This window comes from Colletotrichum jinshuiense, chromosome 6, assembly GCF_051148585.1.
Source record: "Colletotrichum jinshuiense chromosome 6, complete sequence".
NCBI lineage: Eukaryota > Fungi > Ascomycota > Sordariomycetes > Glomerellales > Glomerellaceae > Colletotrichum > Colletotrichum jinshuiense.
In genome coordinates, this window is record NC_139313.1 from 1047936 (window position 1) to 1072707 (window position 24772).

Genomic DNA, 24772 nt, shown 5'->3' on the forward strand with positions numbered 1-24772 from the left:
CTCTGCGCTTTTCATGTATGCTAGTGGCCGGCTTTCTTGTCCCATTGTCTTGATCTTCGTGAGGGGGCGTGGGAAAGATCAAGGCTTGCTTCGGGCAATGGCGCCTACCAACCGTGTATTAAAATAGAATGATCCCGCACTTGCTTTGCCTGCACATCATAGTGGTCTGATATCGAGAGCAAACCAAGGTTGCCCAAGAAAACAACTTAGAAGACTAAGTATGTTTTGGCACAACGAGCACGCAGCCGTCGCTTGAGGCATGTCAAAATCTGCGTAGGAGATACATAGATATGCAGCTGCCGCAGCGACAACTTCAATATTAGCCCTCATGGGAGGGGTGGCTCGTGGGGATTTTAAGATGCAAGCATGGCGTCGATCGCATCCGGCGCATGCTATGCTTTCGCGGCGTACGTGCGCAGATTGACTGGCAGAGGGTCACCAAGCCTTGGACGATATTTCTCAGGCAAATTTTACAATGGTGGCAAATATGTACGCTCAATCATTGCGCTCCCTCTCACTTGCCCGTAGGCAGAGAAGCACCGCACCCAAGATTGTTCGCTTCCTTCTCCATTTCGATCTCCGTATCCAGTGGTCCTGGGCTCAGCAAAAGCGAACCTCTCACCAGGAATTTAACGAGAACAAGAATGTTATTTTTTGCGTTGTTCAATAATGAAGAAGAAAGAAAACAGTCAAAAGATTTGCGGCGGAAGCGAACTTTTGTAGGCACGACGAGATTTTTTTCCATCTGTGCCTCAGGCAGCAGACGACCCAAGTGGGTGGACACTGGGCACTGGAGGGTCCAGCCCCCTTGTACTTTGCAACCGCGGCCGGTCTTCGGCAAGCAGCGCTCCAAGGTGGCAGAGTGGGTCAGCTGTAACGACATGCCGTCACTGGCCATCTCAATCTCCCGCGCTGCTCCTGGAGATTGTCCCCTTGAATCGCTCCTTCAACATCGACAAGCCCAACATGGCCAAACCAGCAACCATGGCGATAGACGGACTCCCGAGATTTTTGCTCCCAAGACTCAGCTGGACTGGTCCTGCAAAAGTTTCTCAAACCCTGCGGCCTCTCGTCTCTCTCCCTTTGAGCCCCCGCCGACAGTTGCACACCCGACCCAGCGCGTTCCACGGGGCGAACAAATCACCGCGATGCCGCAATGGTACCCCCAAGGCCAAGCCTGCCTCGATTCTGGAAAGCCCAGGCTTGACAAGATCGTTTCATGCGACCCCTGCGAGGCAACGCGATCACCACTTTGATACCCTGAAGTTCGTACAGCGCCTGAAGAGTGAGGGCTTTACGGAGGTGCAAGCCGAGGCCATGATGAAGGTTCTCAACGACGTAATACAAGAGAGGTGTGCCAGGCCCCCTATCATTTTATAAACACCCGCCATCTCACACTAGCGCAGCATACAAAACCTCACCCGAACAATGGTCCTCCGCGAAGACGCCGCCAAGGCCACATACACTCAGAAAGTCGACTTTGCTAAGCTGCGTTCCGAGCTCTTGTCCGCTGATAGCACCGAATCGAATACAACACGCGCTTCCCACGAGAAGCTCAGCAATGATATCGCCAAACTCAACTCCCGGCTGCGCGACGAGATTGGCCGGACCCAAGCCAGCGTACGCCTCGACCTGAACTTGGAGAAGGGTCGCATTCGTGAGGAGGCTGTCGGTCAGGAGCTGAAGATTAAGGAGACAGAGACCAAGATTGAGCAGGAGGTTGCGGCGCTACGTGAGAAGCTGGAGCAGGTCAAGTTCCAGACGCTCCAGTGGCTGATGGGTGTGTGCACTGGTTTCGCGGCTCTGCTGCTCGGTGCTTGGAGATTGCTCATGTAGAAGGGCAATTGGACGTCTTGCTGTCCTACAAAGACAAATATCATATGGCAAAGGGCGAATACGTGGTATCGTTGGTTTGCGATTGCCCCGCAGTCTTTTCCATGCGATGGGAGTTTCAAATCCATGATACCCTCGATGGTACCCAGGCCCTAGCCTTTCTGAATGGCCTTGCATTCGGGGCCATCTGGTCAAGGAAAGCTGCTACTGCGGCTTGGGCACTCGCGTTTAGGCCTGGGTGATAATACGGCAATTGCTTCTCTATATCGCCTGCCACAGATACAAATTTTCAGCAAATGACTCTGCCGTGGGCTCTTTCTGCCGGAAACAGAATATATGCATGCCGGTATTGTCGGTCTCCCAATACAAACTGGCAACCCCCACCTTCCTGCGACTACTTATGAGGCCGATTTGAGTCAGTATTCCGCTTACGGTATCTCATCAATCACGCGTTTGAGACGTCTGGACGCGTCATGAAGATGTCGGAATCTGCACTCTATGTCGGCCATCACTCCTTGCTTGCGTGAGTGATGTTTTCCATGGATACATCCTGTTTGTTATGCAGCTATCCAGGATGGTGTCAATATGAAGGTTTACGATCTGCTCAAGTTTGCAGATTACTTGACTTGCAAAAACTACCTTTGCGGGGGCGAGCCTCGGGTTTTCACCTTGTGAATCTCGACAAAGGTCTGTGGTATGACAATTACCCAATTGGGGGCCTAGTCGGATGTTGGAAGCTGGGCGATGCTTGGTGTAGACAAACACTTACTTAAATTTGATATCTTTTATATTCCAGTTTGAGAGCATAATGCTCTCTATATGTTGTCTTGAGCATCATAGCTGCTAAGCAGCGAGTGCATATGTAGCAGACGCCTAGACAGCTTCACTTTCAAATCTTGTTTCCCCCCTCCCAACTTATAAGCTTTGCTGTTTGCCCTACCATTGAACCGTCTGTCTTGTTGGGCCACCTTGTTCATCCAAATGGTACATAACATTGAATGATAGCATACGAGCTTGATGTCTAAGAATTGACTCTCGATTCCCTCAAATGAAACATCAATTTCAGAATCTGTGATTATAGGTATGCTCTTTGCAAGGCGCTAAAGAAATTAAATTCCAACTGAGCCACTGGGTGTGTGGCTGGCGCCTCGAGCTCAGCCACAATCGTCTTTCGACGCAGGCACAGAGACGAGACCTAAGCTAAATGAGGGCTGCTTATGTCACCACGCATCCGGTCAAATATCATTCCGGCCTGCAAGCGGCCACCTCAGCATCATTGCCACGTGACAGAGCAATCCCGGTGCAGGAGCCCAACGCACGGGCCAGACGGGCCTTAATTGGCTGAAGACAGCAAGCTGTGGCAGGAGCATGCTGGCAGCAGCCCAGTGGACAGAGGGACAGGCAGGCACCACACAACCACACACCTTAGGCGTCGCGCAGCTGGTTCAGTGCGCAACAACCTGGCAGGAAGGGACCGAACAGGCAACGTAAGGTACTACCTAAAATAATCTCCAACCTTCCACCTCTCTCGCACTACGTATCCCGTACCGTACCCATCTTTCCCATTCCTCCCACCCCCCAAACAAACCCATCATCAACGTTTGCCCTCCGGATTGTCATCACTGCGAGGTGCATCGCTGCCCGTATTTACACTACATCCTTTGCCGCTCTTTGTTTCCCTGTTGTACTTGCCTTTTGCGCATTCATTCGGGTCGCAAGGAAGCTACCCCCCAGCTCCTTCTCCTTTCCCTCATTGCACGACACCACGTCGTTGTCCACACGAATTCCCGCGACCCCCGACAAGCTGGCTAATCCAACCCAGGGAGCTGTCACCACCTAGCTGAGAAGCGCAATTATCTTCCTGGAAGCTTCCTGCGACAGACACCGCCAGTCATGGCGCCTCTACCGATCAAGTTCCAGGAGCTGGTCCAGCTCCAGACTGCCGGCGTCGAGGACTCCTCGATTGGCTTCAACTCCTGCGTAAGTTGCCTGCCCCCAGCTATCCGTCTCTTCCGTGCCATCAACTTGGCTGACCTGCTCTCTACCAGACACTCGAGTCAGATTCCTACGTGTGCATCCGGGAAAAGAAGAACGAAGCTGCCCAACCCGAGGTCGTCATCGTCGATCTGAAGAATGGCAACAATGTTACACGACGCCCCATCAAGGCCGACAGTGCCATCATGCACTGGTCTCGCCAAGTCATCGCCCTCAAGGCGCAATCCAGAACACTCCAAATCTTCGACCTCGAAAAGAAGGCGAAATTGAAGTCCACCACGATGAATGAGGATGTCCAGTACTGGAAGTGGATCAGCGAGACCTCTTTGGGTTTGGTCACAGATTCGGCAGTCTACCACTGGGACGTCTACGACGCCACCCAGGCCCAACCTGTCGAGGTGTTCAAGCGAAATGCCAACCTTAACGTGTGTATAGTATCTGTTCAAATGTGGCCAAGCCATCAACTGACTGAACCAGGGCTGCCAAATCATCAACTACCGAACCAACGCCGAGGGCAAGTGGATGGTTGTCGTTGGTATCTCGCAACAACAAGGCCGTGTGGTCGGTTCGATGCAGCTGTACTCCAAGGACCGTGGCATCAGCCAAGCAATTGAGGGTCATGCTGCTGCGTTCGGCACGCTGCGCCTGGAGGGTGCCCCCGCCGACACCAAGCTCTTCACCTTTGCCGTAAGAACAGCTACCGGCGCGAAGCTTCACATCGTCGAGGTCGATCACGCCGAATCGAACCCCGTTTTCCCCAAGAAGGCCGTCGACATCTTCTTCCCCCCCGAAGCTGTTAGCGATTTCCCCGTGGCTATGCAGGTGTCCCAAAAGTACGGCGTTATCTTCATGGTCACCAAATATGGATTCATCCACGTTTACGACCTCGAGACTGCAGCCTGCATCTTCATGAACCGAATTTCCAGCGACACCATCTTCACGACCTGCCCTGACACCGAGTCCCGCGGTATTGTCGGAATCAACCGCAAGGGTCAAGTGCTCTTTGTTTCGATTGACGACAGTAATATTATCCCCTACCTCCTCCAGAACCCGGCCAACACCGATATGGCTATCAAGATGGCATCACGAGCTGGCCTCCCCGGTGCTGATAATCTCTATGCTCGTCAATTTGAGCAGTTGTTTAACAGCGGCCAGTTCATGGAGGCGGCCAAGGTGGCTGCCAACTCCCCCCGCCAGTTCCTCCGAACAGCCGAGACGATTGAGAGATTCAAGTCGCTCCCGCAGCAGCCCGGCCAGATGTCGTTCGTTCTGCAATACTTCGGTCTTTTGCTCGATAAGGGCGCGCTCAACGAGCACGAGTCTATTGAACTGGCTCAGCCTGTCCTCGCCCAGAACCGGCTCAACTTGTTGGAGAAGTGGCAGAAGGAGGGCAAGCTCACCGCCTCCGAGAGACTCGGTGATCTTGTACGGCCTCACGACTTGAACATGGCCCTTACAATGTACCTCAAGGCCAACGTCCCCCACAAGGTTGTTGCTGGCTTCGCCGAGACGGGCCAGTTTGAGAAGATCTTGCCCTACGCCTCCCAGGTCGGTTACCAGCCTGATTATGTTCAGCTTCTCCAGCACATTGTCCGCGTCAACCCCGAGAAGGGAGCAGAATTTGCCACGGCGCTGGCCAACAACGAAGGCGGCTCCTTGGTCGATATCGAGAGGGTGGTCGACATCTTCCAGTCCCAGGGCATGATTCAGCAGGCGACTGCCTTCTTGTTGGATGCACTTAAGGACAACAGGCCCGACCAGGGCCACCTTCAAACTCGTCTTTTGGAGATGAACTTGATGAATGCTCCCCAGGTTGCTGATGCCATCCTCGGAAACGACATGTTCTCCCACTTCGATAAGACTCGGATCGCCACGCTCTGCGAGCAGGCTGGTTTGGCTCAGAAGGCATTGGAGCTCTACGAGGACCCCGCTGCCGTCAAGCGCGTTGTTATCAACATTGCTGCCACTCCCAACTTCAACCTTGACTGGTTGACTGGTTTCTTTGGCAAGCTGTCTGTTGAGCAGTCTCTGGATTGCTTGGACGCCATGATCAAGCACAACATCCGTCAGAACCTGCAGGCTGTGGTCCAGGTTGCCACCAAATACTCTGATCTTCTGGGCCCAGTTCACCTGATTGATCTTTTTGAGAAGTACAAGACTGCCGAGGGTCTTTTCTACTACCTTGGCAGCATTGTCAACCTGTCCGAGGATCCCGATGTTCACTTCAAGTACATCGAGGCTGCCACCAAGATGGGCCAGTTCAATGAAGTCGAGCGCATTTGCAGAGACAGCAACTACTACAATGCCGAAAAGGTTAAGAACTTCCTGAAGGAAGCCAAGCTCCAGGAGCAGCTGCCTCTCATCATCGTCTGCGACCGGTTCAACTTTGTCCACGACCTGGTTCTCTTCCTTTACCAGCAGCAGCAATTCCAGTCGATCGAGACCTACGTCCAGCGTGTCAACCCCAGCCGGACGCCGTCCGTTATTGGTGGCCTGCTGGATGTGGACTGCGACGAGACCATCATCAAGAATCTGTTGTCAACCGTCAACCCTGCGTCGATCCCCATTGATGAGCTCGTGTCTGAGGTTGAGACTCGCAACCGTCTCAAGCTCCTTCTGCCCTTCCTCGAGGCGACTCTTGCCGCCGGCAACCAGCAGCAGGCCGTGTTCAACGCGCTCGCCAAGATCTACATCGACTCGAACAACAACCCAGAGAAGTTCCTCAAGGAGAACGACCAGTACGACACGCTCACTGTTGGTAAATACTGCGAGAAGCGCGACCCCAACTTGGCCTTCATCGCCTACTCGAAGGGACAGAACGACCTCGAGCTTGTCAACATCACGAACGAGAATGGCATGTACCGCAACCAGGCCCGATACCTCCTTGAGCGGTCTGACCGCGAGCTTTGGACCTTTGTCCTCAGCGAGAACAACATCCACCGCCGTTCAGTGATCGACCAAGTGACTGCTACCGCGGTGCCCGAGTCTACTGATCCTTCCAAGGTCTCCGAGGCTGTCGCCGCTTTCTTGGCCTGCGATCTTCCTCTTGAGCTTATCGAGCTTCTTGAGAAGATCGTTCTGGAGCCCTCGCCATTCAGCGACAACGCCAACCTCCAAAACCTGCTTCTGTTCACCGCTGCCAAGGCCGACAAGGGTAAGGTTATGGACTACATCCACCGCCTGGACAACTTCAGCGCCCCCGATATCGCGTCCGCCTGTATCGACGTTGGTCTCCACGAGGAGGCTTTCGAGATCTTTAAGAAGACTGGCGACAAGACTGCCGCTGTCAACGTCCTGGTGGAGAACGTCGTTAGCATCGACCGTGCCCAGGCCTACGCCGAGGAGGTTGACCTGCCCGAGGTTTGGAGCAAGGTTGCCAAGGCTCAGCTTGACGGCCTCCGTGTCAGCGACTCTATCCAGTCCTACATTAAGGCAGAGGACCCCAAGAACTACGATGAGGTCATCGAGACCGCTGTCCGCGCTGGCAAAGACGAGGACCTTGTCAAGTACCTGCGCATGGCTAGAAAGACATTGCGTGAGCCCGCCATCGATACCGCTCTCGCCTTCTGCTTCGCCCGCATGGATGAGCTTGGCGAGCTGGAGGACTTCCTCCGTGGCACCAACGTTGCCAACATCGAGGAGTCCGGAGACAAGGCTTACGAGGAGGGTCTTTACCAGGCCTCCAAGATCTTCTATACCAGCATCTCCAACTGGGCCAAGCTTGCGACGACGCTTGTCCACCTCGGGGAGTACCAGGCCGCCGTTGAGTGCGCCCGCAAGGCCAACAACATCAAGGTCTGGAAGCAGGTGCACGAGGCCTGCGTCGACAAGAAGGAGTTCCGTCTTGCTCAGATCTGCGGTCTTAACCTGATCGTTGATGCCGAGCAATTGCAGACCCTTGTCAAGCAATACGAGCGCAACGGCTACTTTGACGAGCTCATCGGTCTTTTGGAGCAGGGCCTTGGTCTCGAGCGTGCCCACATGGGTATGTTCACGGAGCTTGGTATTGCTCTGTCCAAGTACCACCCTGAGCGCCTCATGGAGCACTTGAAGCTCTTCTGGAGCAGAATGAACCTGCCGAAGATTATCCGCGCTTGCGAGGAGGCGAACCTCTGGCCCGAGCTGGTCTTCTGCTACTACCACTACGATGAGTTTGACAACGCCGCCCTGGCGGTCATTGAGCGCCCTGAGAACTCTTGGGAGCACCAGCAGTTCAAGGAGATCGTTGTCAAGGTGGCCAACTTGGAGATTTATTACCGTGCCATTAACTTCTACCTGGAGCAGCATCCTTCTCTGCTCACGGATCTCCTTCAGGCACTTACTTCCCGTATCGACGTCAACCGTGTGGTTAAGTTGTTCGAGAAGAGCGACAACTTGCCCTTGATCAAGCCTTTCCTTATCAACGTTCAGACTCAGAACAAGCGCACGGTTAACAACGCCATCAACGATCTCCTGATTGAGGAGGAGGATTACAAGACTCTCCGCGACTCTGTTGAGAACTACGACAACTACGACCCGGTCGAGCTTGCTGCCCGTCTGGAGAAGCACGACTTGATCTTCTTCCGCCAGATCGCAGCCAGCATTTACCGCAAGAACAAGCGGTGGGAGAAGTCTATCGCTCTCTCCAAGCAGGACAAGCTCTTCAAGGATGCTATTGAGACTGCTGCTATTTCAGCCAAGACTGATGTTGTTGAGGACCTCCTCCGCTACGTAAGTACTTTTCAGCGCGCAGATTTTATTTGTTACTGACATGAGATGCAGTTTGTCGATATCGGTAGCCGCGAATGCTATGTTGGCATGCTCTACGCTTGTTACGAGCTTATCCGGCCAGACCTGGTGCTGGAGATTTCTTGGCGCAGCGGCCTTACTGACTTTGCCATGCCTTACATGATCAACATGTTGTGCCAGCAGACCAAGGACTTGGCAGCCCTCAAGGCTGACAATGAGGCTCGCAAGAACAAGGAGAAGGAGCAAGAGAAGGATGAGACGAACACTCCAATTCTTGGTGGCAACCGCCTCATGATTACTGCCGGCCCTGGCGGCATGGGTGGCTCTCCTGCGCCTTATGGTCAGACGAACGGCTTCGCGCCCCAGCCCACTGGCTTCGGATTCTAGATAAAGGCGTCAGCGTATGCTTGGATGTTGGTGCCTGAAGTGCGGCAACAGCACACGTGGCCACAACCCATGCATCTTTATCTACAGCCTGTTCCTTTTGGCAGTAAGAGGTACCAGGCGGTCGGACGGATGTACCGACCGCACCAAAATTCTATGAACGAGGACGAAGGCGTTGAGATAACCGAGGGTTCCCTGTAATCGTATCTTCTTTGCTCTCTGGATGGATGAGCTTTTTAGCCAGGCGGATGACTGTTACGCGAGGGAATCGTTGGTGGTGCTTACTACACTATTTGCACACATGGAGCTAGATTCGCTATCACTGACTCAGGGATATCGCGAGCCTGTCGCTCGAGCCCAAAACTGTATGATAGTTCTATTGATGTTGATTCTTTTTTTTCTTCCTCTGATGAAGTCTACGTGCACCACATGCTGAGTGAGTGCGGCTGATTAAGAAGGCAGGGGGCCTCTTGTTCGATTCCAATACGCCAATGGCCAACAACTTTGACAGGTCAATCAGACAAAGTGCCACGGCTTCGGTCGAGCAAGGCTGAGAAGAGTATTGAATTGTGACCGAATTGCCAGTTTCGCAACTTGCAGAGGCCTTGTTTAGTGTCTTCACGTTGCAGCTACCATGACCAACAAGCTTTGTTTTGCCGGGGTTGCGCCCCGAATCATCTCTATTCATCATGCCAGTAGAATTGAAGAAAACACAAATAAGCAAACCGCTGGATACCGTACTCCCTAAAATTTCTTTTTTTTTCCAAAAAAGGGATCTCCCCATTATTATAAAAGTACAGGTCCCGCGGCTTCATCTCTCTTCTCCTTCTCCTTGGGCTCGACCATGGGCTTCGCGTCGGCGATCTTGAGCCATTCACCGTTGAAGGCGTTGATGAGCCAGTTGCTAAGTTCTATCGCGGAGAATATGAGCTATTTTTCTCACCAAAATCCAGAACGGGGAGGGGGGAGAGGAAAAGGACTCACTATCGTAAACAATCTTGTTCGCATTATGAAAGTAGATTCCGTGGTCGCTGTCGGGGAAAACGTGGACGTCATAGTTTTCGATACCCTCGAGGTTGAGCTTGTCGAGCAGCGTGAGCGTGCTCTGGTAATGCACGTTGTCGTCGGCAACCCCGTGCATCATCAGCCAGCGGGTGTTCCCGGCCAAGGCGGATACGTTGGAGATGGCCGTCTGGTCGTAGCCCGTGGGGTTCAGCTGCGGTGTGCGCATGTAGCGCTCGGTGTAAATGGAGTCGTAGAAGCGCCAATCGGTGACGGGCGCGACGGCCATGCCGTAGCTGAACGTCTGTCCGGCATCCATCTCGAGCGTCTTGAGGGTGGCGAAGCCGCCGTAACTCCAACCCCAGATGGCAATGCGGGCCGAGTCAACGTACTTCTTGGCGGACCAGATCTTGGCGGCGGCGATCTGGTCAAATGCTTCCCAGTAGCCGAGCTTCTCTCGGATCAGGACGCGGTTTTTGCGCCCGATGTAGCCCGTGCCGCGGCCGTCGACGGTGACAACGACGTATCCGAGGCCAGAGGCGACGTAGGATTGGAAATCAACAGAGAACTTCTTGCTTACGGACTGGGATCCGGGACCAGAATACTGCTGGAAGAGAACGGGATACTGCTTCTTCTCGTCAAAGTGGGGAGGGCGGCGCTCAACGTAGTTGAGCTCGACGTCGTCCACCTTGATGGTTCCGTATTTGAGGATCGGGAGCTCGTACTTCTTGGCGTTCTCGGCGAGTTGCTCGTTTTCCTCGACGACGTGCTCATATTTGGTGGGGTTGCTGGGCGTGCTGACAACCTTTTGCCAGGGGATCTTGGGGCCTAGGTACGACAAGAGACTGAAGCCTGCGCCGCTGGAGAAGGAGATGTCATAGTAACTCTCAAACTTGGTGTCCGTGAACGGCTTGAGGTCGGAGCCGTTGAGGTGAACGCTGTAAACATGGCGCTGAATCGAGGACTCCTGGGTCGACACAAAGTACACCAAGTTGTTGTTCAGATCAACAGCAGACGGCCCAGCCACGACTTCCCAGTCGCCGCCGGTGAGGTAGACAGGTTCAGGGTTGTCCATGGGTGAAAAGTAGGCAATGTGATCACCGTTGTCGTGAATGACGGTGTCAACGTACCCGTCCTCTGGTCGTCCGTTGGCGGGATCCGCAGGGATGAACTGGGTCTCGTGGGAGATCTCGAACCAGCCGCCATCAATCTTGCCGACGTCGACGGTATTGACTGTCTTCCCGGTGCGATCAACCACATCGACGAGGACCACTCGCATAATATCACTCACACGGTTGGTCTCTTTGATCAACACTTTGTTGTTGGCCCAGAGGACCATGTTGATGAGTCTATCGTCGTCCGCGAAGCCGCCGGAGATGTCAACGGAAAAGACGTCGCCGCGCTCAACATCGTAGAAAAGAAGGTCGACAACGGGGTTGTGGCTACCCGCGCGCGGGTACTTGATGCGCTTCTCGTCCGGGTAGGTCTCTTCGCCAGGAGCCTTCTCCTTGCCGGTGGGCCTTGATACGAAGTATTGCAGAGGATACTCCGGAACGCCCGTCTCGTTTGTTCGCAGGAAGGCGACATACTTGCCATCTTGGGAGTACCATGTGGCGCTGTTGCCGGCAAAGACTTCTTCCTCATACACCCAGTCGGGAATGCCATAAAAGTACTCGGGGCCACCATCCTTGGTGATCTGAGTGACTTTCCCGTCGCCGTCTAGCTTTCTCAGATAGAGATTGTTGTCTCTAGTAAACACAATGGCATTGCTTTGAGGGCTCCACGTCGCAAGCTGCACTCGCCCATCAGGGTTTTCGGGATCAAGCGGCTCGGCAGTCTGTGTTTCGACGTCAAAGATCCAGTACAGCGCAGTGAAGGAGTGACGCCAGTTGTGCTTGCGGTTGGTCGAGACAAGGACCTTCTTCATATCCTTGCTGGGGTGGCTGCCGCTTGGACTCAATTGCCGGCCATTGTATTCGATCCACGGATTCTTAATCAGCGTTCGACTCTGAAGGACATTGGCCACCGCCTGACTGTCCTTATTGCCCGACCTGACGTCCTCCACGACAAGGTAGTCCTTGCCCCGAGCACCCTCTTCGAGCAGCAACCCGTCTTCGCCGTTCGGCCCTTCAATCCAGCTTATCGAGTGGGAGTATGGCGACCAGAGGCCGGTCATGACCTGTTCCAATGTCACCGGCTTTCCCGAGCCGCGCGAGGTTGCTGACGGGTCGTGATCGACTTGGCTTCCGTGCTTGTACGACTTGTTTGTCAAGAAGACGAAGAGAGCAGCTCCCCAGGCAAAAAGAAAGGCACCGGCCAGAAGCGCCAGTCCCTTCTTCAGCCCACGGTCCATTCCCACGCGGCGTAATACGCCGGCGGGAGCCAGAAACGGCCCCGTCTCGAGGTCATTTGCATCGGACTCCTTGTAGTCGTCGTCGTCATCATCATCGCCGTAGCCGGGGCGCGAGGTAGACGGGGCGCGGCGCCTCTGTGACGAGGAGTAGGGCTTCTCATTCTGCTCGTGGAGGCGGTCGAATACGAGGCTGGTAGTGGAAATGCTCGAGAGGGATGATTCGTGGGACATCCTGCGGTTCTCGGCGGTCGGTTGTCGAGAAGCGGCGGAATCGGCGGTGGATGCGCTCGGTACGTCCATTGTGAGGGATGGGCTGATGGCAGTATTGTGGGATTCTCCGGGTCGTGCTCAGCAAAAGCGAAAAGCAGAGGCAGAAAGATGGGATCGAAACTAGGCGGATTGCGTCGTGACTTGAAACGGCATGCTGTCTCGAGGCAGCTTCAGTCCTCTTTTGGAAATCCGGCGACAAGACGACGATACCCCATGGATTGAAGGGTAAACAGTCACCAAGAGACGGGGGTGGGGAGCAAGGGAGAGTCGGAGGGGGGGTGACAGGTCGGGAATGTCTAGGAGGGGTGTACCCGCGAAGGAATCGTGGGAGGCGGATATTAGACAAAGAACAAGAGGAAGCTGGAGTTGCCCTCTGTGGTTGGTGCTTGTGCTTCGTGGCGGACCCCTGGCCGGGACTGGTTTGGGGGTGGATTGGCGTGGTGGATAAGGTAGCTTAGCAGGCCAGCTGGCCTGGACCTCGGACAGAAGGTTTGCAGCAGCTGTACTAGGTATGTATGGACGCGACCATGGGTGGTGATTAATAACGGATGCGGAGTGCAGCAGGGTGGGCTTGGCCCGTTTCAATCATGACATTCCCCGTCGGTGCTAGCCCGGGGCGGCCTTGGGGACACGCAAATGCCCGCAGAGCTGCGAACCACGAGAGCTGCTTGCTGCTTAAGCACTGCAGACTGCATCTGATTGACGCACCCTTCTGCTGCACAGGCCTGCCCCGCCCTGTATTCGTTCAATGGGGCAGGAGTTCATATCCTCCCTCGCCTTATCGTGCGTTATCGTGGGATGCCAACCCTGGTAGAGGGATTTCCCGTTTGGTGTTTGAAAGAAAGAAAAAAAAACCGCCCCCCCGGGGAAAGAGCTATTTGAGGCAGGACGTCAGTGCGTGCCATCCTTCTTCCCGCTGTTCTATAGCAGGTATTAGTCACGCATGCATATCCGCCGTCTTGGTGCAACTGATGTTGGGATGTCCAAACATGTCAAACCATTGATCGGGCTATCGAAAAAGTCAAAAAGAAGTAGATACAACGAAATAAGTACACTCTAACTAAATGCAGCGGTATATCAAACTCCCCACCACGCGCCTCTGCCATTTCGTACATCGTACACACCCCCGAACACGCCGGAATGCAATCAACCCCCATTCAAGCCTCCCAGGTACAAGATCCGATTAATGCTCTTCCGCAAGTTGCGGCGCAGAGGCCTTGTCATCATGAATCTTCTCCACCACGCAAGCCGTGCCGTACGCGCACGTCTGTGCGAACCCTCCCAGGTCCGCGGCATCGAAGCGCAGGCAGATGATGGCGTTGCCCCCCCGCTGCTTGCACTCGGCGACCACCCTCCCCAGCGCGTCGTTGCGGCAGTTGTACAGCATCGTCGTGAACCACCGCAGCTCGCCGCCCGCCAGCGACTTGATGACCATGCCGAGGCTGGCGGCGATGTTGCGGGACCGCACCGACAGCCCGTACACGGCGCCGAGCGTGCGGACCACGCGGTAGCCCGGGATGTCGAACATTGCTGGCGACACTTGTTAGAAGGCACGCCCGGGACATGGTCTAGCTGAGGGGGCATTAGGGGAGCAGGACGCACTTGTGGTGATGACTCCGCCCGTCTCGGTGAAGCAGTGCAGGTCCGACAGCTCAGGCGGGATGTGGGCTACATCCTCGACCTTGGCGTCGCTCTTTCTACCCATAAAGTTCATGGTTGATGTGTTTGAGTCTACTTGGATTTGATGTGGGCCCGGGGAATGTTGTACGGCAATATGATGACTGCAGTTCAGTAGCAATTACCGGCAGTGTACTCAGCCCAGCGCGACAATGATGATTGAGGTTTGTTGATAAGTGCAACAGCTTCGCAGGACGCCATGACGAGGAAGTCGAGCCGGCTTTATACAGCTCTCGCCAGCGCTCCCGTACGAACCAACCCAGAGCTCCTGGAGCAAGCCACTTCTCTCATCGTCGAGAAAACGAGGCCAACTCGCAGCATCCTCCTTCTGTAAGCCGGGCATAGACGGAGACTGAGCCCACTGAAAGCGGCCCCATACGGGACGCTCTGAGGCGCGTCATTGGCGCAGCACCCCGCTTGGCCTAGGCGGAGTCGCCGGACCGTATTTCGTATCTGCACCGACAAGACACGCGACGGACCCGAGTGGGCTGGGGCAGACCCGGCGCTTGGCGGTGCACCACCTGCAATTTCCTGCCCGAGCCATTTACTTGATGAGTCACCCGATAGTCACCATCTAGCCTCACCCGACCACGGTTGAATGAGGACTTTTTGTTTCTTGTTTTCTTCTCCTTCCCCTGATTCGTTGGAGTCAATCACTGGCCGTTGAACCGGACCCTGCAGAGATCGAAAATGGATGTGGCGTAAGATGACTATGCCAAAATGATGTGTCCCTGGCTCTCGCATGCGAACCTTTCGGCAGTGGTGACCAGCCGCCGTTCCTGCCAAGACTGGGACACATGCGAGTCTTACATGTAATAGCCCATAAGCCCAGTGCAAGCCCTGGCCGGGCGACGATAGCTGAGTTAGCTTTGTTGCGAATAGCATCAACGACGTAACTAGCCCGGTAGCAATATTACCTCTGCAAACCTTTAGCGGTTGTAAATTATCTGAAATCTGGGTGCCAGGCTGTCTCTCTCGACAACCAAGCTGCGGTCAACGAAAACGGTCGTTATTGTGGTACCGGGCACTTGGAAAAACACAACCAAGTTTACCCGGGCAACAAGGGACGCGAACACGTACACTTATCCTCTCGACAGCCCTTTAACCCGAGCGCAATTTATGCCAATGCTACTCCGGAATTAGACTTACCACATTGGCGGGGGAGTCAAGCGTACGACCGGAAACTTTGGGGAATCGGCCCCTCGCTAGGATCAACTACTCTATAACCCCGTCATTTCGGAGCGAGACCGCCGTTGTTGTATTGGGACGCACCCAAACCTTAAGGGAAACAATCAACTATTAGACTGTGAAGCGGCAGTCAATAAAGCAGATAGATATACAATGCCCATTCTCCCTTCGTTCTCTTCCGGCATGAGAGCCGCTCCTTGGTCGTCCAGCAACCCCCCAACCCCGTCGCCAACATGTTGCACCAAGCCCTCCTCATCCTGTTCGCTGCCCCGGCCGTCCTCGCGGCGGCAACGAAGCTAGACTGCAGAGCAGCCGCGATAAAATGCCCCCTGGTCTTCGACGGCCGCGTCCCCGCCGCCGCGTCGCCCGCCGACTTCGACACCGCCAACGGCGGCGGCTGGAACCCCTACAACCCAGACTACGTCAAGGGCGAGGGGCTCAAGTGGTCCGACATCGCCCTCCTGCCCGCAATCGCGCCGCCGTCGCGCTTCGATGCCGCCGACAAGAAACGGCCGCTCGAGGTGACCATCTCCGACAGGAGCATCTTCATGAACCAGCGCGGGTTCCGCAGGGCCGGGCTGCAGTTCAGCAAGGACGCGAACAACGGCAGCCCCGCGAACACGGGCGTCAAGACGCTGCACTTCAGCGTGAGGCAGGACGCGGCGAGGCCGCTGAACTTGACGCATGAGTATCTCGTACGTATCCCCAGTCGGTGGCGGGTTCGGAAATGGCCCTGGGTGCGCTGGCAGTGATGAGCCGGGAGTGTTGACTGTGTCGGTGACAGAACGTCTGGCACGAGACAGCGGCATACGACGCGAACCAGTTCAACTTCCAAGTCGGCACCATCATCGGCCAGACAGGCCTGCCCAGGAACAACTTCAAGCTGTTGGACAGGAACAACAAGCAGGTCTGGTCGACGCCCATGGCGACCGATGGTTCGTGGCAGAACTTTGGCCTAACATTGGACTTTTCCAAAAAGTGAGCATCCCTTTGCAGTTCCCTAGTTGCACAAAACCCAATTTAAGAAGAAAAGAAAAACCTGGTACTGACACCATTCAGCACCATCCAAGTCTGGTATTCTGCCGGCGACGCGCCGCTCGCGAAGCAGGGCAACGCCATCTCGGCCAACCTTGCCGGCAACGGGCAGTATCAGATTGGCATCCTGAAGAAGCCGACGGGGACTAGCGACGTTGTGAACTCGGGGTATCAGTCAAGTAACCTGAACGAGGGCCAGATATACGGAGGCATCTTTATTGAAGATAGTGTCAACGGTTGCGTGTCTACATGAGCCCGTCGCCGTGGCTCGTCTATGATATCTTGCGTCTATGTCTATACCTTTAGTCTATACCGCAAACCCGCATACACGAACCTATGATAACATCTCGTCTTGGCTTATTGTAGAGCAGCAGGTGCATGTGTGCCTCGGAAGGGACTTCATCTCTGGACGTCGACGGCAGTGAAGCTCGCCCTCAAAGGCGCAATACTGATGACGCCATTGAGCGACGCCCACAGATCCTCCCCCTCGGGACTCTCCTCAGCTTGCCGCTTGATGTCAGCCAGCTGGGGCGCCCACCGGAACTGGTAGGTATGTGAGAGCGCCTGCTTCTCAGGATCGGCGGGCAGGGGGGCGAACAGCCCTCCTGTGGCCCACCGGCCGTGTGCCGTTGTGGTCAACCTCACCGGCCGGTGCGCGATGTCGGTGACCATGGGGATGTTGACGCTGTACACCTCGACGTCGGGGTGCCAATCCCGCGCGAGATCCCCAATCAGTGCAACGGCCCGGTCACAGGCGGCGCGGATGACTTGGTCGGGCTGTGCTTCTTTGCTGCCGAAGCTGAGGGCCACAGCCTTCCTACCGCATTGCGCAGCCTCCATGGCACCGCCAACGGTGCCGCTACTCAGAGCGTAAACGGTGCTGGCGTTGCGGCCGTGGTTGGGGCCCGAGACGACCAGGTCAAAGTCGTCGGGCTTGAAGCCGGTGTGGAACAGGCCTATCTGAGTGCAGCTTGCAGGGAGGCCGTCCACGACAAGCCAGCGATGGGTGCGGTCCTCGGTCTCGTCACAGGCAGGGACATTGCAGGTTTTGTCGGCCCAAGACGCGGGGCACCTGCTCGCAGCGGTCAGTGTCTTGCCGACTGCATGGGCCTTGCCAATCCAAGACAACGGACGGTCAGGGATCACAACGACGGTTGTATGGCCAGCCTCGTTCAGGGCGCGGATGAAGGGAGCGAAGTAGGGCGAGACAGACGACGGGGGTCCGTCATCGTTGACTACCTATGGGGAAGGTGCATCAGCGTGTCGTCGTTCTGCTCCACGATGGGCGTTGTCAGGGAGCGCAGCGAGAGGCAAAGGTATTTACCAAGAGCCGCATTTTCGCAGGTCGCCGGGGTCCTGGTGGTGGGAAACGGTGCTTGTCGCAGGTTAGGCAGCAAAATATCGACGGCCCAGTGCAGCCAGGTTTGTCGGAAGACCGATCCCGGAAGACTTAACCGCAGCAAGGAGTTGAATGGGCAGGGAACAGAGGGATGAAAAGGGCGGACAAGTGAGGGCCAGAAATCAGGCTGGCATGGTAGATGGGGTTCCGCGGACGAAAGGGTGGTGGTGTAGGCGAATGTTTTCCGGGACATACAGTAGCTGGGCGAAGTATGACGCCAGTCGGTCACTCGAAGAGGAATGGAAGGCTGCTGCTGCTTATGAAGAAATGACTCTCCAGCCTGGGCCTATCGCCGTGTGGTGCGGTATTGACTTTGTCCGCCAAAAGTGCGAATCATTCTGCTCCAATTGCCTCTCCCTTGGCCTCTCCCCTCCTCCTTCTCGACCCGCCGACCACGGCGCGCATCGAATGGAACGGACCCACGAGCCAGGTTGAGGCTCCAAAGAACACGATAACAAGGACACGCACTATTGCGTTGAGGTCGAATAATGCCTCAGTCCCGATCGCGGACCACACAAGACGTGGGAAACTACGGACGAGGCGTCCCAGTTGGTGGTGCGCCTTGCAGTTTGCCCATGACACAAGACGGTGGGTTTGGCTCGCCGTTCGCCCCGTCTTGGGCTGGCTGATGCTGATGGTGTGCAGTGAAGAGGAACCTGCCGAAGACATGCATTGTGGGCTGAGGAAGAACCTCGCAGGACCTCGCAGCAGACGTTGGACTGCCGATATGCTTTTAAGCCACGCTCACTGGCCGCCCTATGTCGGAGCTTCTCCCCGGCGCCGACTCCCTGCTGCGACACACCGAAATATTCGACTCTGGGCTGCTGGTTGGTCCCCTCAACACACCAAGAAACCCCCCTAGCGGAAAGCACCGCGCAGCAAGTTGGGCAGCACCAAGCGCTCCGCACCATCGTGCTTTGGAACACATGCCATTGCCAGCAACACCCCAATCAATCAAATGGTGCAGTAAGGCAGCCAGCCGTCCGGCACACATAATGCCATAAGATGCCTGTCGATTCCTATTCTCCCTGCCCGCCCAGGCACGCCGTCTCTCCACCTCCAAGGGCAACTCTATAAACACAGCCCAGCTATTGTGGCACACTTTTGGCATGGCAAACTGGAATAACAACACCACCAACTCGTTCTCGTGGGCCGGGCAATCCGCCCAACAAGACCCCTACTACGCGCGGCAATGGAAGGGAAGCAATGCGTCCGCCCAGCCCGTTGGGCCTGCCGATTTGCTTAGGACCGACGCCCCGAGAAATAACCAGTCCTTGATCAGGCAAGTCTCACACCACGAAATCGGCGTGAACAAGAAGCTGACTAGGCCAGGGAATTCAACGCGGAACTGCCTCAACTTGATCCGTACAATGTTGGTTTTGGCCAGTCGTCCTGGGCGCCCGCCGAAGACAAGGATCTTCCTTTCGACCTCGCCATCAACAACGATATCGACTTCGATGCGGCAAAGCCGGCGACATGCGACCTAGCACGGACGAATAGCCAAGCAAGCTCGACCGGCATGGACGAGGAAGGATCCATGGTCTTCAGCATTTCCGGCGACTTGTACGGTGCTGGCCTTCATGATGATGGTTTCGATAGCCTCCACAGCCCGGCGGCCACGAGTTTCTCCGACGTCCTCCTACCTACGACCGCCTCCGTCGACAACAGCCCTGTTGCCCCCAGGTGTCCTTTCTTCAAGATGGAAACAAACAGCGGCTTGCTGGGAATCGCACCGGGAATTTCGCCCAGTACGCCACAACCTTCCGTCATCAACGTCGACGATGATGTCTCAAACATGGGGTTCACTACTGCTAGCACGCCCAGGAGGGCCTCAGGACAGTACGTGAGTGCTCTCTCTATGGGATTGCAGAACCAAAGCCAATGCCACGTCGGCACCAGTCCTACGCCAGAGCTGTTCGAGCAATGGACGCCGCAGATCGCGGACCACGCGACTGAGGTCCTCAACGGTTCCATGTGGAACGACTCGCAAACGTCGGATGATTTTACTCCGTATACCCAGAGTCAACTAGGACCATCTTTCGTCATCGATCCCCCCGAGATTACAGACGTGCCAAGAGGTGACTTGGACGAGTACACGTCCCCAGGAGTATTCACGCCTTTCGAGACGCACCCTGACGACTATCTCTCGAACTATCCACCCTCCCAGTCAACAGGACCGCACAGTGTCCCGAGTATGCCGATGCTGCCGACGGCCACAATGACCGCGCCGAACCGTCTCTTGGTTCCAAATCGCAGACGACGTCGGACGTCAGATCCGGCCCGGCTGAGCGGTTTCGGCTCTTTTACGCCACGCGGAACCCTTTCACAGCATAGAAGCCCCCGTATCCCGTCTTCATCAAACAGCCCCCTCGTGTTCCAGCGGCTGCGTCCGTCTGAGCCTCTGATAAGCTCGGGAGCAACGGCACCCATGTCTATACTATCTTCGCCAAGGAGATTGAGTGCTACGGGTAGATCTTCAGACAGCCACAGCCCCGTGAGACGACCCAACCAGACGGGACCTGCACGCGGGCGGCGACAGGGCCCTATGGACCCCGTTTCACGGGGTCAAGCCAAGGAGACTCGCAACAAGAAGATGGTTTGCATTCGGTGCAAGCTCTCTAAGCAAAAGGTAGATATCTCTCTTCGGTAATGCATAGGTATACGCTTGCTAACTTGTTATTAGTGCAAGAGAAGCGATGACTCTATTGACGGTTCTTGTATTGGGTGCGACAGACACGGCGGCTCTCTAAGATGGCCGGGGCCTTGTGTAAGGGCTCACTTTGAAGACATCATTCTCTCGGGCACATGCAACTACATATGTAAGTCTTTGACTAATTCTGTGTCATATTTGCGTCTGCAAAAGAGTGGCTCGGTTTGTTTGTTCTCTGTACTGACCCAGAACCAGCCCAGCGGTTTATCAACCACTCGACGCTCGACGGTACCACCCGCATCCGCAAGACGCTTCCCAAGGAAATCTGCATTGAAAATATGATGACCAGGTTGGATCGCATACGAGACCAGTTCAACATCCGAGTTCACCAAGACGGCCAGCCGGTCTACTTACTTGACCTTGATGCATGCCATGGCTATCTCATGAACCTCAAACAACAGATGGACGGCACAAAACACAGTTGGCGGGCCTTCATCGACAAGGAGGTCTTGCGGACAGATGCAAGGAACGATGATTGGGAACGGTGCATGACGCAAGTGACGACGGCACGGGGCGATTTGCTCGCTCTTCTCTGTACTGTCAACAACATGCCTAGCCGTGCCAGCTTTTCCTATGTTTGGAAGCGCCACTACACCGCAGAGGGGGCACCGATGGAACAGCTAATCAACGTCGAGGAACCGGCCGAAACGGACAGCCTTCTGTTGGCGGCCCAGCTCTCGCGGATTATCTGCCGCAAGCTGGAGGTCAAGGCCTACGGGCATTTGCAACGCATGTTGCATGAGTCGGGGTCGATGAACGACAACGATGTCTTACCGTTTCTGCAGATGTTGGGCCGCATCCTCCTCACGCTGCGTTGGCGGCTATCCTGGTGGGCGATGGTCCCCGGGGACCCTGCCATGGACGATGGCGACGAGCACGCTGACCAACTCCAATTTGAGCTTCGGGTGCAGTCATTGTGCCGCGTTTTGTACTTTTACTACTGCTGCGTTCGGAGGCGGCTCGCAGTATGGACGAACTTTGAGGCGCTGAGGGGCATCTTATCGACGTATCCGGACACGCAGGTTGACGTTTGGGATGACTTTCCAGGCGCTGAGAGCGTGGAGGAGTTTGAGTTGTGGATGAGTCGCGGACAAGAACTCATCGTTCAAGCGGGAGTCTTGGCCCGACTCGCCTCGATGGGTTTGTCGTCTTAGTATCTAGACTTTTTGACTAGAAGAGGTTTCCTTTCGCATCTACTCGACGAGGTCATTTTCGAGGCAAGGTTTTTTCTTTTTCTTTTTTCTTTTTCGGATTTCACTGAGTTTTTGGAGTGGGACACAGCACACTCGTTGCCAAAGGGCGGTTTGGGCGGCATTGTTTTGCTTCTTGTAGGATATACCAAAGAGGACCTGAATGCCGGAGGCGGGCCTCTGCCGCCGCCTCTGATTGTTATACACTTATACATATGTGAGACGCATTTACACACTGTCATCGTTCTTAATACCCCGCGTATGAAGTCGTGATAAGGATACGAACTAAAGCCTGACACCAAGACGTAGTCAGAGGCCGGACCCGTGCTATCCAAACCCTGAACATTCAGGGTTGTTTTCTTTCCTGAAATCATGCCCATTGGGCACGTAATCAACTGCCGTCGATCTCGATCCATATAACGGCCGCGAAGACCCCTTGATTCTAGAACCCTTTCCTAGAGAGTATTAATAGCGAATATGATTTCTCGAGAAGTCAAACCATGGCCGCTCAAGCTCTCACCCCTCTTACACACTCCCTCTAGGAACGGCTGAATCCCCACCAGACCGCAACTGATCATCCACACCACCAACCCCGAACCCGCCTAGCGCCTGCACCCCCCAGCCCAAGCTCCAAGCTCCAAGCTCTTAGCTTCCTTTGCCTTTGGTGGTGCGCATAGATTGGCAGAGAGGAGTGGGAGGGGACCCCTGGGAAAGCGTGCCTAGACAGACCAGACTTTGTCAGCGGTCAGCCTGTGTCCCTGACCTCTCCCCCCCAGCCATCTCTTTTTATATATCCGAGTATCAATGTACGTACCTTGGATTAGCACCAGATAAATCAATTGAGGTCGCGAAAATAGACAGAATATAAAAAAATGGAGCGGTGAGAAAAGAAAGGGAAGCAAGGACAAGAGCCCAATTGGCCGGGCTGATTGATTGGTCTTTGCCTTCCCTGTTTTCCCGTCCGTAGAAACCACGTTTTCTTGCCTGGCTGATGGACAGATGGACATTCCCACATTCCGCCGCCTCTCCCCGTCCACTCGGAACCCTGAACGCGCACGAGGGCGGCGTGAGCATGAACACACTGAACCAACAGGGGGCGAAAGGAAAGAGAGGGGGGAGAAGACGAAGAGGGAAAAAAAACCTGCAAACGCATAATCGCTCGCATAGCACCGCATTGCTTGCATCGCCCGCCCGCGCATCATTTAACGAAAGAGAGAAAAAACCACACCCTGGGGCATTCCACGATCAACGCCCGAGCCGGTGTCAAGGGGTGGCCCCCGTTGCTTCCCGCGGATTAGTTTCCCACCAGTTCGCGATCTTCGTTCGCTTCGAAGGAGGGACGGACGGGGGGGGATTTTTTACTCCATTATAGCCATTTTTTTCAATTAAACCCCATGTCGTACGCTTTCGCGCAAGAGCTCCAACTTGTGCGCCACGTTCTTGCAAACTCGCACACCCCCCTCCCCTCCTTCCCCTCCTCCCCCTAGTCTAGGTAGCTAGCCTCTTTTCTTTCCTCCCCCCCAGCCAGAATCGCGCATCAATCCCATCAGCGTCGCATTCTCCAGCCTCGCACAAGGGTTTACGTCTGTGGGTTTTCTACCGTCTCACCACCTTGCCTTGCAAACGCACAACCTTACCTCCTCTCCTCCTCCCTTCCCACGTCGTAGACCTCCCAGAACCTCGCACAAACATATCCACAGCCTGGTCCATCCCCGCTGTCTCTCTTTCTCTATCTCTCTCCCGCACACACGCGCGCGCGCACATACACACCCTTACACCCCGGCGCCAGTCGAGGTCCTACAAAAATCGCGGAGAGACAACACAATAAAATAGAATAAAACCCGCCAAAAATATTTAAAAAAAAATTACCTGAGCGACAATGGGCTTCTTCGACTTCGACACCGGCAGCGTCATCTCGGCCCGCTCGTCCCACTCGCGCCGCCATTCGTCCCACCACGGCAGCAAGAAGCACGGCAGCAGCAGCAAGCACCGCTCCCGCTCAAACTCGTCGTCGCGCTCCCGCAAGCGCCAGAGCGCCCCGAGCATCGCCGCCTCCATCTTTGGCGGCGGCGACCACCAGAAGCACAACTCGTCGCGGTCGTCCTTCTTCGGGATCCCCAATGCCTCGCGGTCCTCGTTCTTTGGCTTTGGAGGTATGTGGCTTTTCTCTCTTTCTCCGCCTTCCCCCATCTTTGCGCTCTCTCTCTCCCCCTCTCCTTGCCTGTCCTGTTTCTCCTTACCGTCACCACCACCACCACCACCACTCTGTCTCGTCCGACAATGTGGCTTCTCTGTGTCCATACGAACCCAATTGAGCAACCCCCCTCCCCCCCACTAAACCCAGGGAAAGAACCGAAACCGACTGACACGCCGCGCGCGAACAAGCAGGCCGCCCCTCGTATTACAAACGCTCCCCGCGCGGCGGCTTCGTCCAAAAGACGCTCAAGCAGGTGAAGCGCCTCTGGCGCGACCTCGTCTACTACGCCAAGAAGCACCCCTACAAGGTCGTGGCCCTCGTCATCATGCCCCTCATCACCGGCGGCTTCCTGACGGCCCTCCTCGCGCGCTTCGGCCTCCGCCTGCCCCCCGGCATCGAGCGCATGATTGGCATCGGCGCAAAGGCCGCCTCGGGCGACTCCATGGGCCTCGTCGGCGAGGCCGTCCGCATGGCCAGCGGCGGCCTGGGCGGCGGCCGCGCCGGCAGCGTCCACGTCGAGCGGGGCTACGACGGCGGGTACTCGTGGGAGAAGAGGAGCATGGAGCGCGAGGGCGGCGGCGGCTGGACCGACGGGCTCATGAGCGGCGTTGCCAAGATGTTCATCTGAACCCGGGCCGGGTTACGTGCGTCGTCATTCATGAACCCCCAATGCATTGGGACGGGACGTCTGTTTAGGTTTTGTGTGTTTTTGGGGCGTTTTTTGGGGGGGAGGGACGGATGGGCAAATGTTTTACTTTACATATTCTGGCTCGTCCCGTGCATTTCCGGGATCGACCCTGCGGGGGAGCCA

At 55.6% G+C, this 24772-nt stretch overlaps 8 protein-coding genes across 8 annotated transcripts; 5 read left to right on the forward strand and 3 right to left on the reverse strand.

The window, feature by feature from the left end:
- Nucleotides 1–984: 984 nt before the first annotated feature.
- On the forward strand, nt 985–1836 carry EsH8_VI_000258 (CCDC90 family protein; the record flags this gene model as incomplete). The annotated part of the gene is made up of 2 exons (XM_083271511.1): nt 985–1352; nt 1407–1836. The coding sequence occupies 2 exons, from the start codon at nt 985–987 to the stop codon at nt 1834–1836; spliced, it is 798 nt and encodes a 265-aa protein (XP_083126685.1).
- A 1890-nt stretch (nt 1837–3726) lies between these two features.
- Nucleotides 3727–8943, forward strand: EsH8_VI_000259 (clathrin heavy chain; the record flags this gene model as incomplete). Its single annotated transcript, XM_083271512.1, has 4 exons — nt 3727–3813; nt 3882–4253; nt 4306–8538; nt 8590–8943. 4 exons carry the CDS (start codon nt 3727–3729, stop codon nt 8941–8943), a joined length of 5046 nt encoding a protein of 1681 aa, XP_083126686.1.
- Nucleotides 8944–9726: 783 nt separating this feature from the next.
- On the reverse strand, nt 9727–12595 carry EsH8_VI_000260 (dipeptidyl aminopeptidase; the record flags this gene model as incomplete). The annotated part of the gene is made up of 2 exons (XM_083271513.1): nt 9727–9851; nt 9925–12595. 2 exons carry the CDS (start codon nt 12593–12595, stop codon nt 9727–9729), a joined length of 2796 nt encoding a protein of 931 aa, XP_083126687.1.
- Nucleotides 12596–13748: 1153 nt separating this feature from the next.
- On the reverse strand, nt 13749–14279 carry EsH8_VI_000261 (YbjQ family protein; the record flags this gene model as incomplete). Its single annotated transcript, XM_083271514.1, has 2 exons — nt 13749–14095; nt 14168–14279. The coding sequence occupies 2 exons, from the start codon at nt 14277–14279 to the stop codon at nt 13749–13751; spliced, it is 459 nt and encodes a 152-aa protein (XP_083126688.1).
- Nucleotides 14280–15663: 1384 nt separating this feature from the next.
- On the forward strand, nt 15664–16718 carry EsH8_VI_000262 (uncharacterized protein; the record flags this gene model as incomplete). Its single annotated transcript, XM_083271515.1, has 3 exons — nt 15664–16125; nt 16215–16408; nt 16490–16718. The coding sequence occupies 3 exons, from the start codon at nt 15664–15666 to the stop codon at nt 16716–16718; spliced, it is 885 nt and encodes a 294-aa protein (XP_083126689.1).
- Nucleotides 16719–16864: 146 nt separating this feature from the next.
- Nucleotides 16865–17801, reverse strand: EsH8_VI_000263 (5'/3'-nucleotidase SurE; the record flags this gene model as incomplete). The annotated part of the gene is made up of 2 exons (XM_083271516.1): nt 16865–17704; nt 17790–17801. The coding sequence occupies 2 exons, from the start codon at nt 17799–17801 to the stop codon at nt 16865–16867; spliced, it is 852 nt and encodes a 283-aa protein (XP_083126690.1).
- Nucleotides 17802–18973: 1172 nt separating this feature from the next.
- On the forward strand, nt 18974–21728 carry EsH8_VI_000264 (uncharacterized protein; the record flags this gene model as incomplete). Its single annotated transcript, XM_083271517.1, has 5 exons — nt 18974–19146; nt 19197–19703; nt 19764–20493; nt 20548–20683; nt 20770–21728. 5 exons carry the CDS (start codon nt 18974–18976, stop codon nt 21726–21728), a joined length of 2505 nt encoding a protein of 834 aa, XP_083126691.1.
- Nucleotides 21729–23643: 1915 nt separating this feature from the next.
- EsH8_VI_000265 (uncharacterized protein) lies at nt 23644–24589 on the forward strand (the record flags this gene model as incomplete). The annotated part of the gene is made up of 2 exons (XM_083271518.1): nt 23644–23917; nt 24153–24589. 2 exons carry the CDS (start codon nt 23644–23646, stop codon nt 24587–24589), a joined length of 711 nt encoding a protein of 236 aa, XP_083126692.1.
- Between the last annotated feature and the right edge of the window lie 183 nt (nt 24590–24772).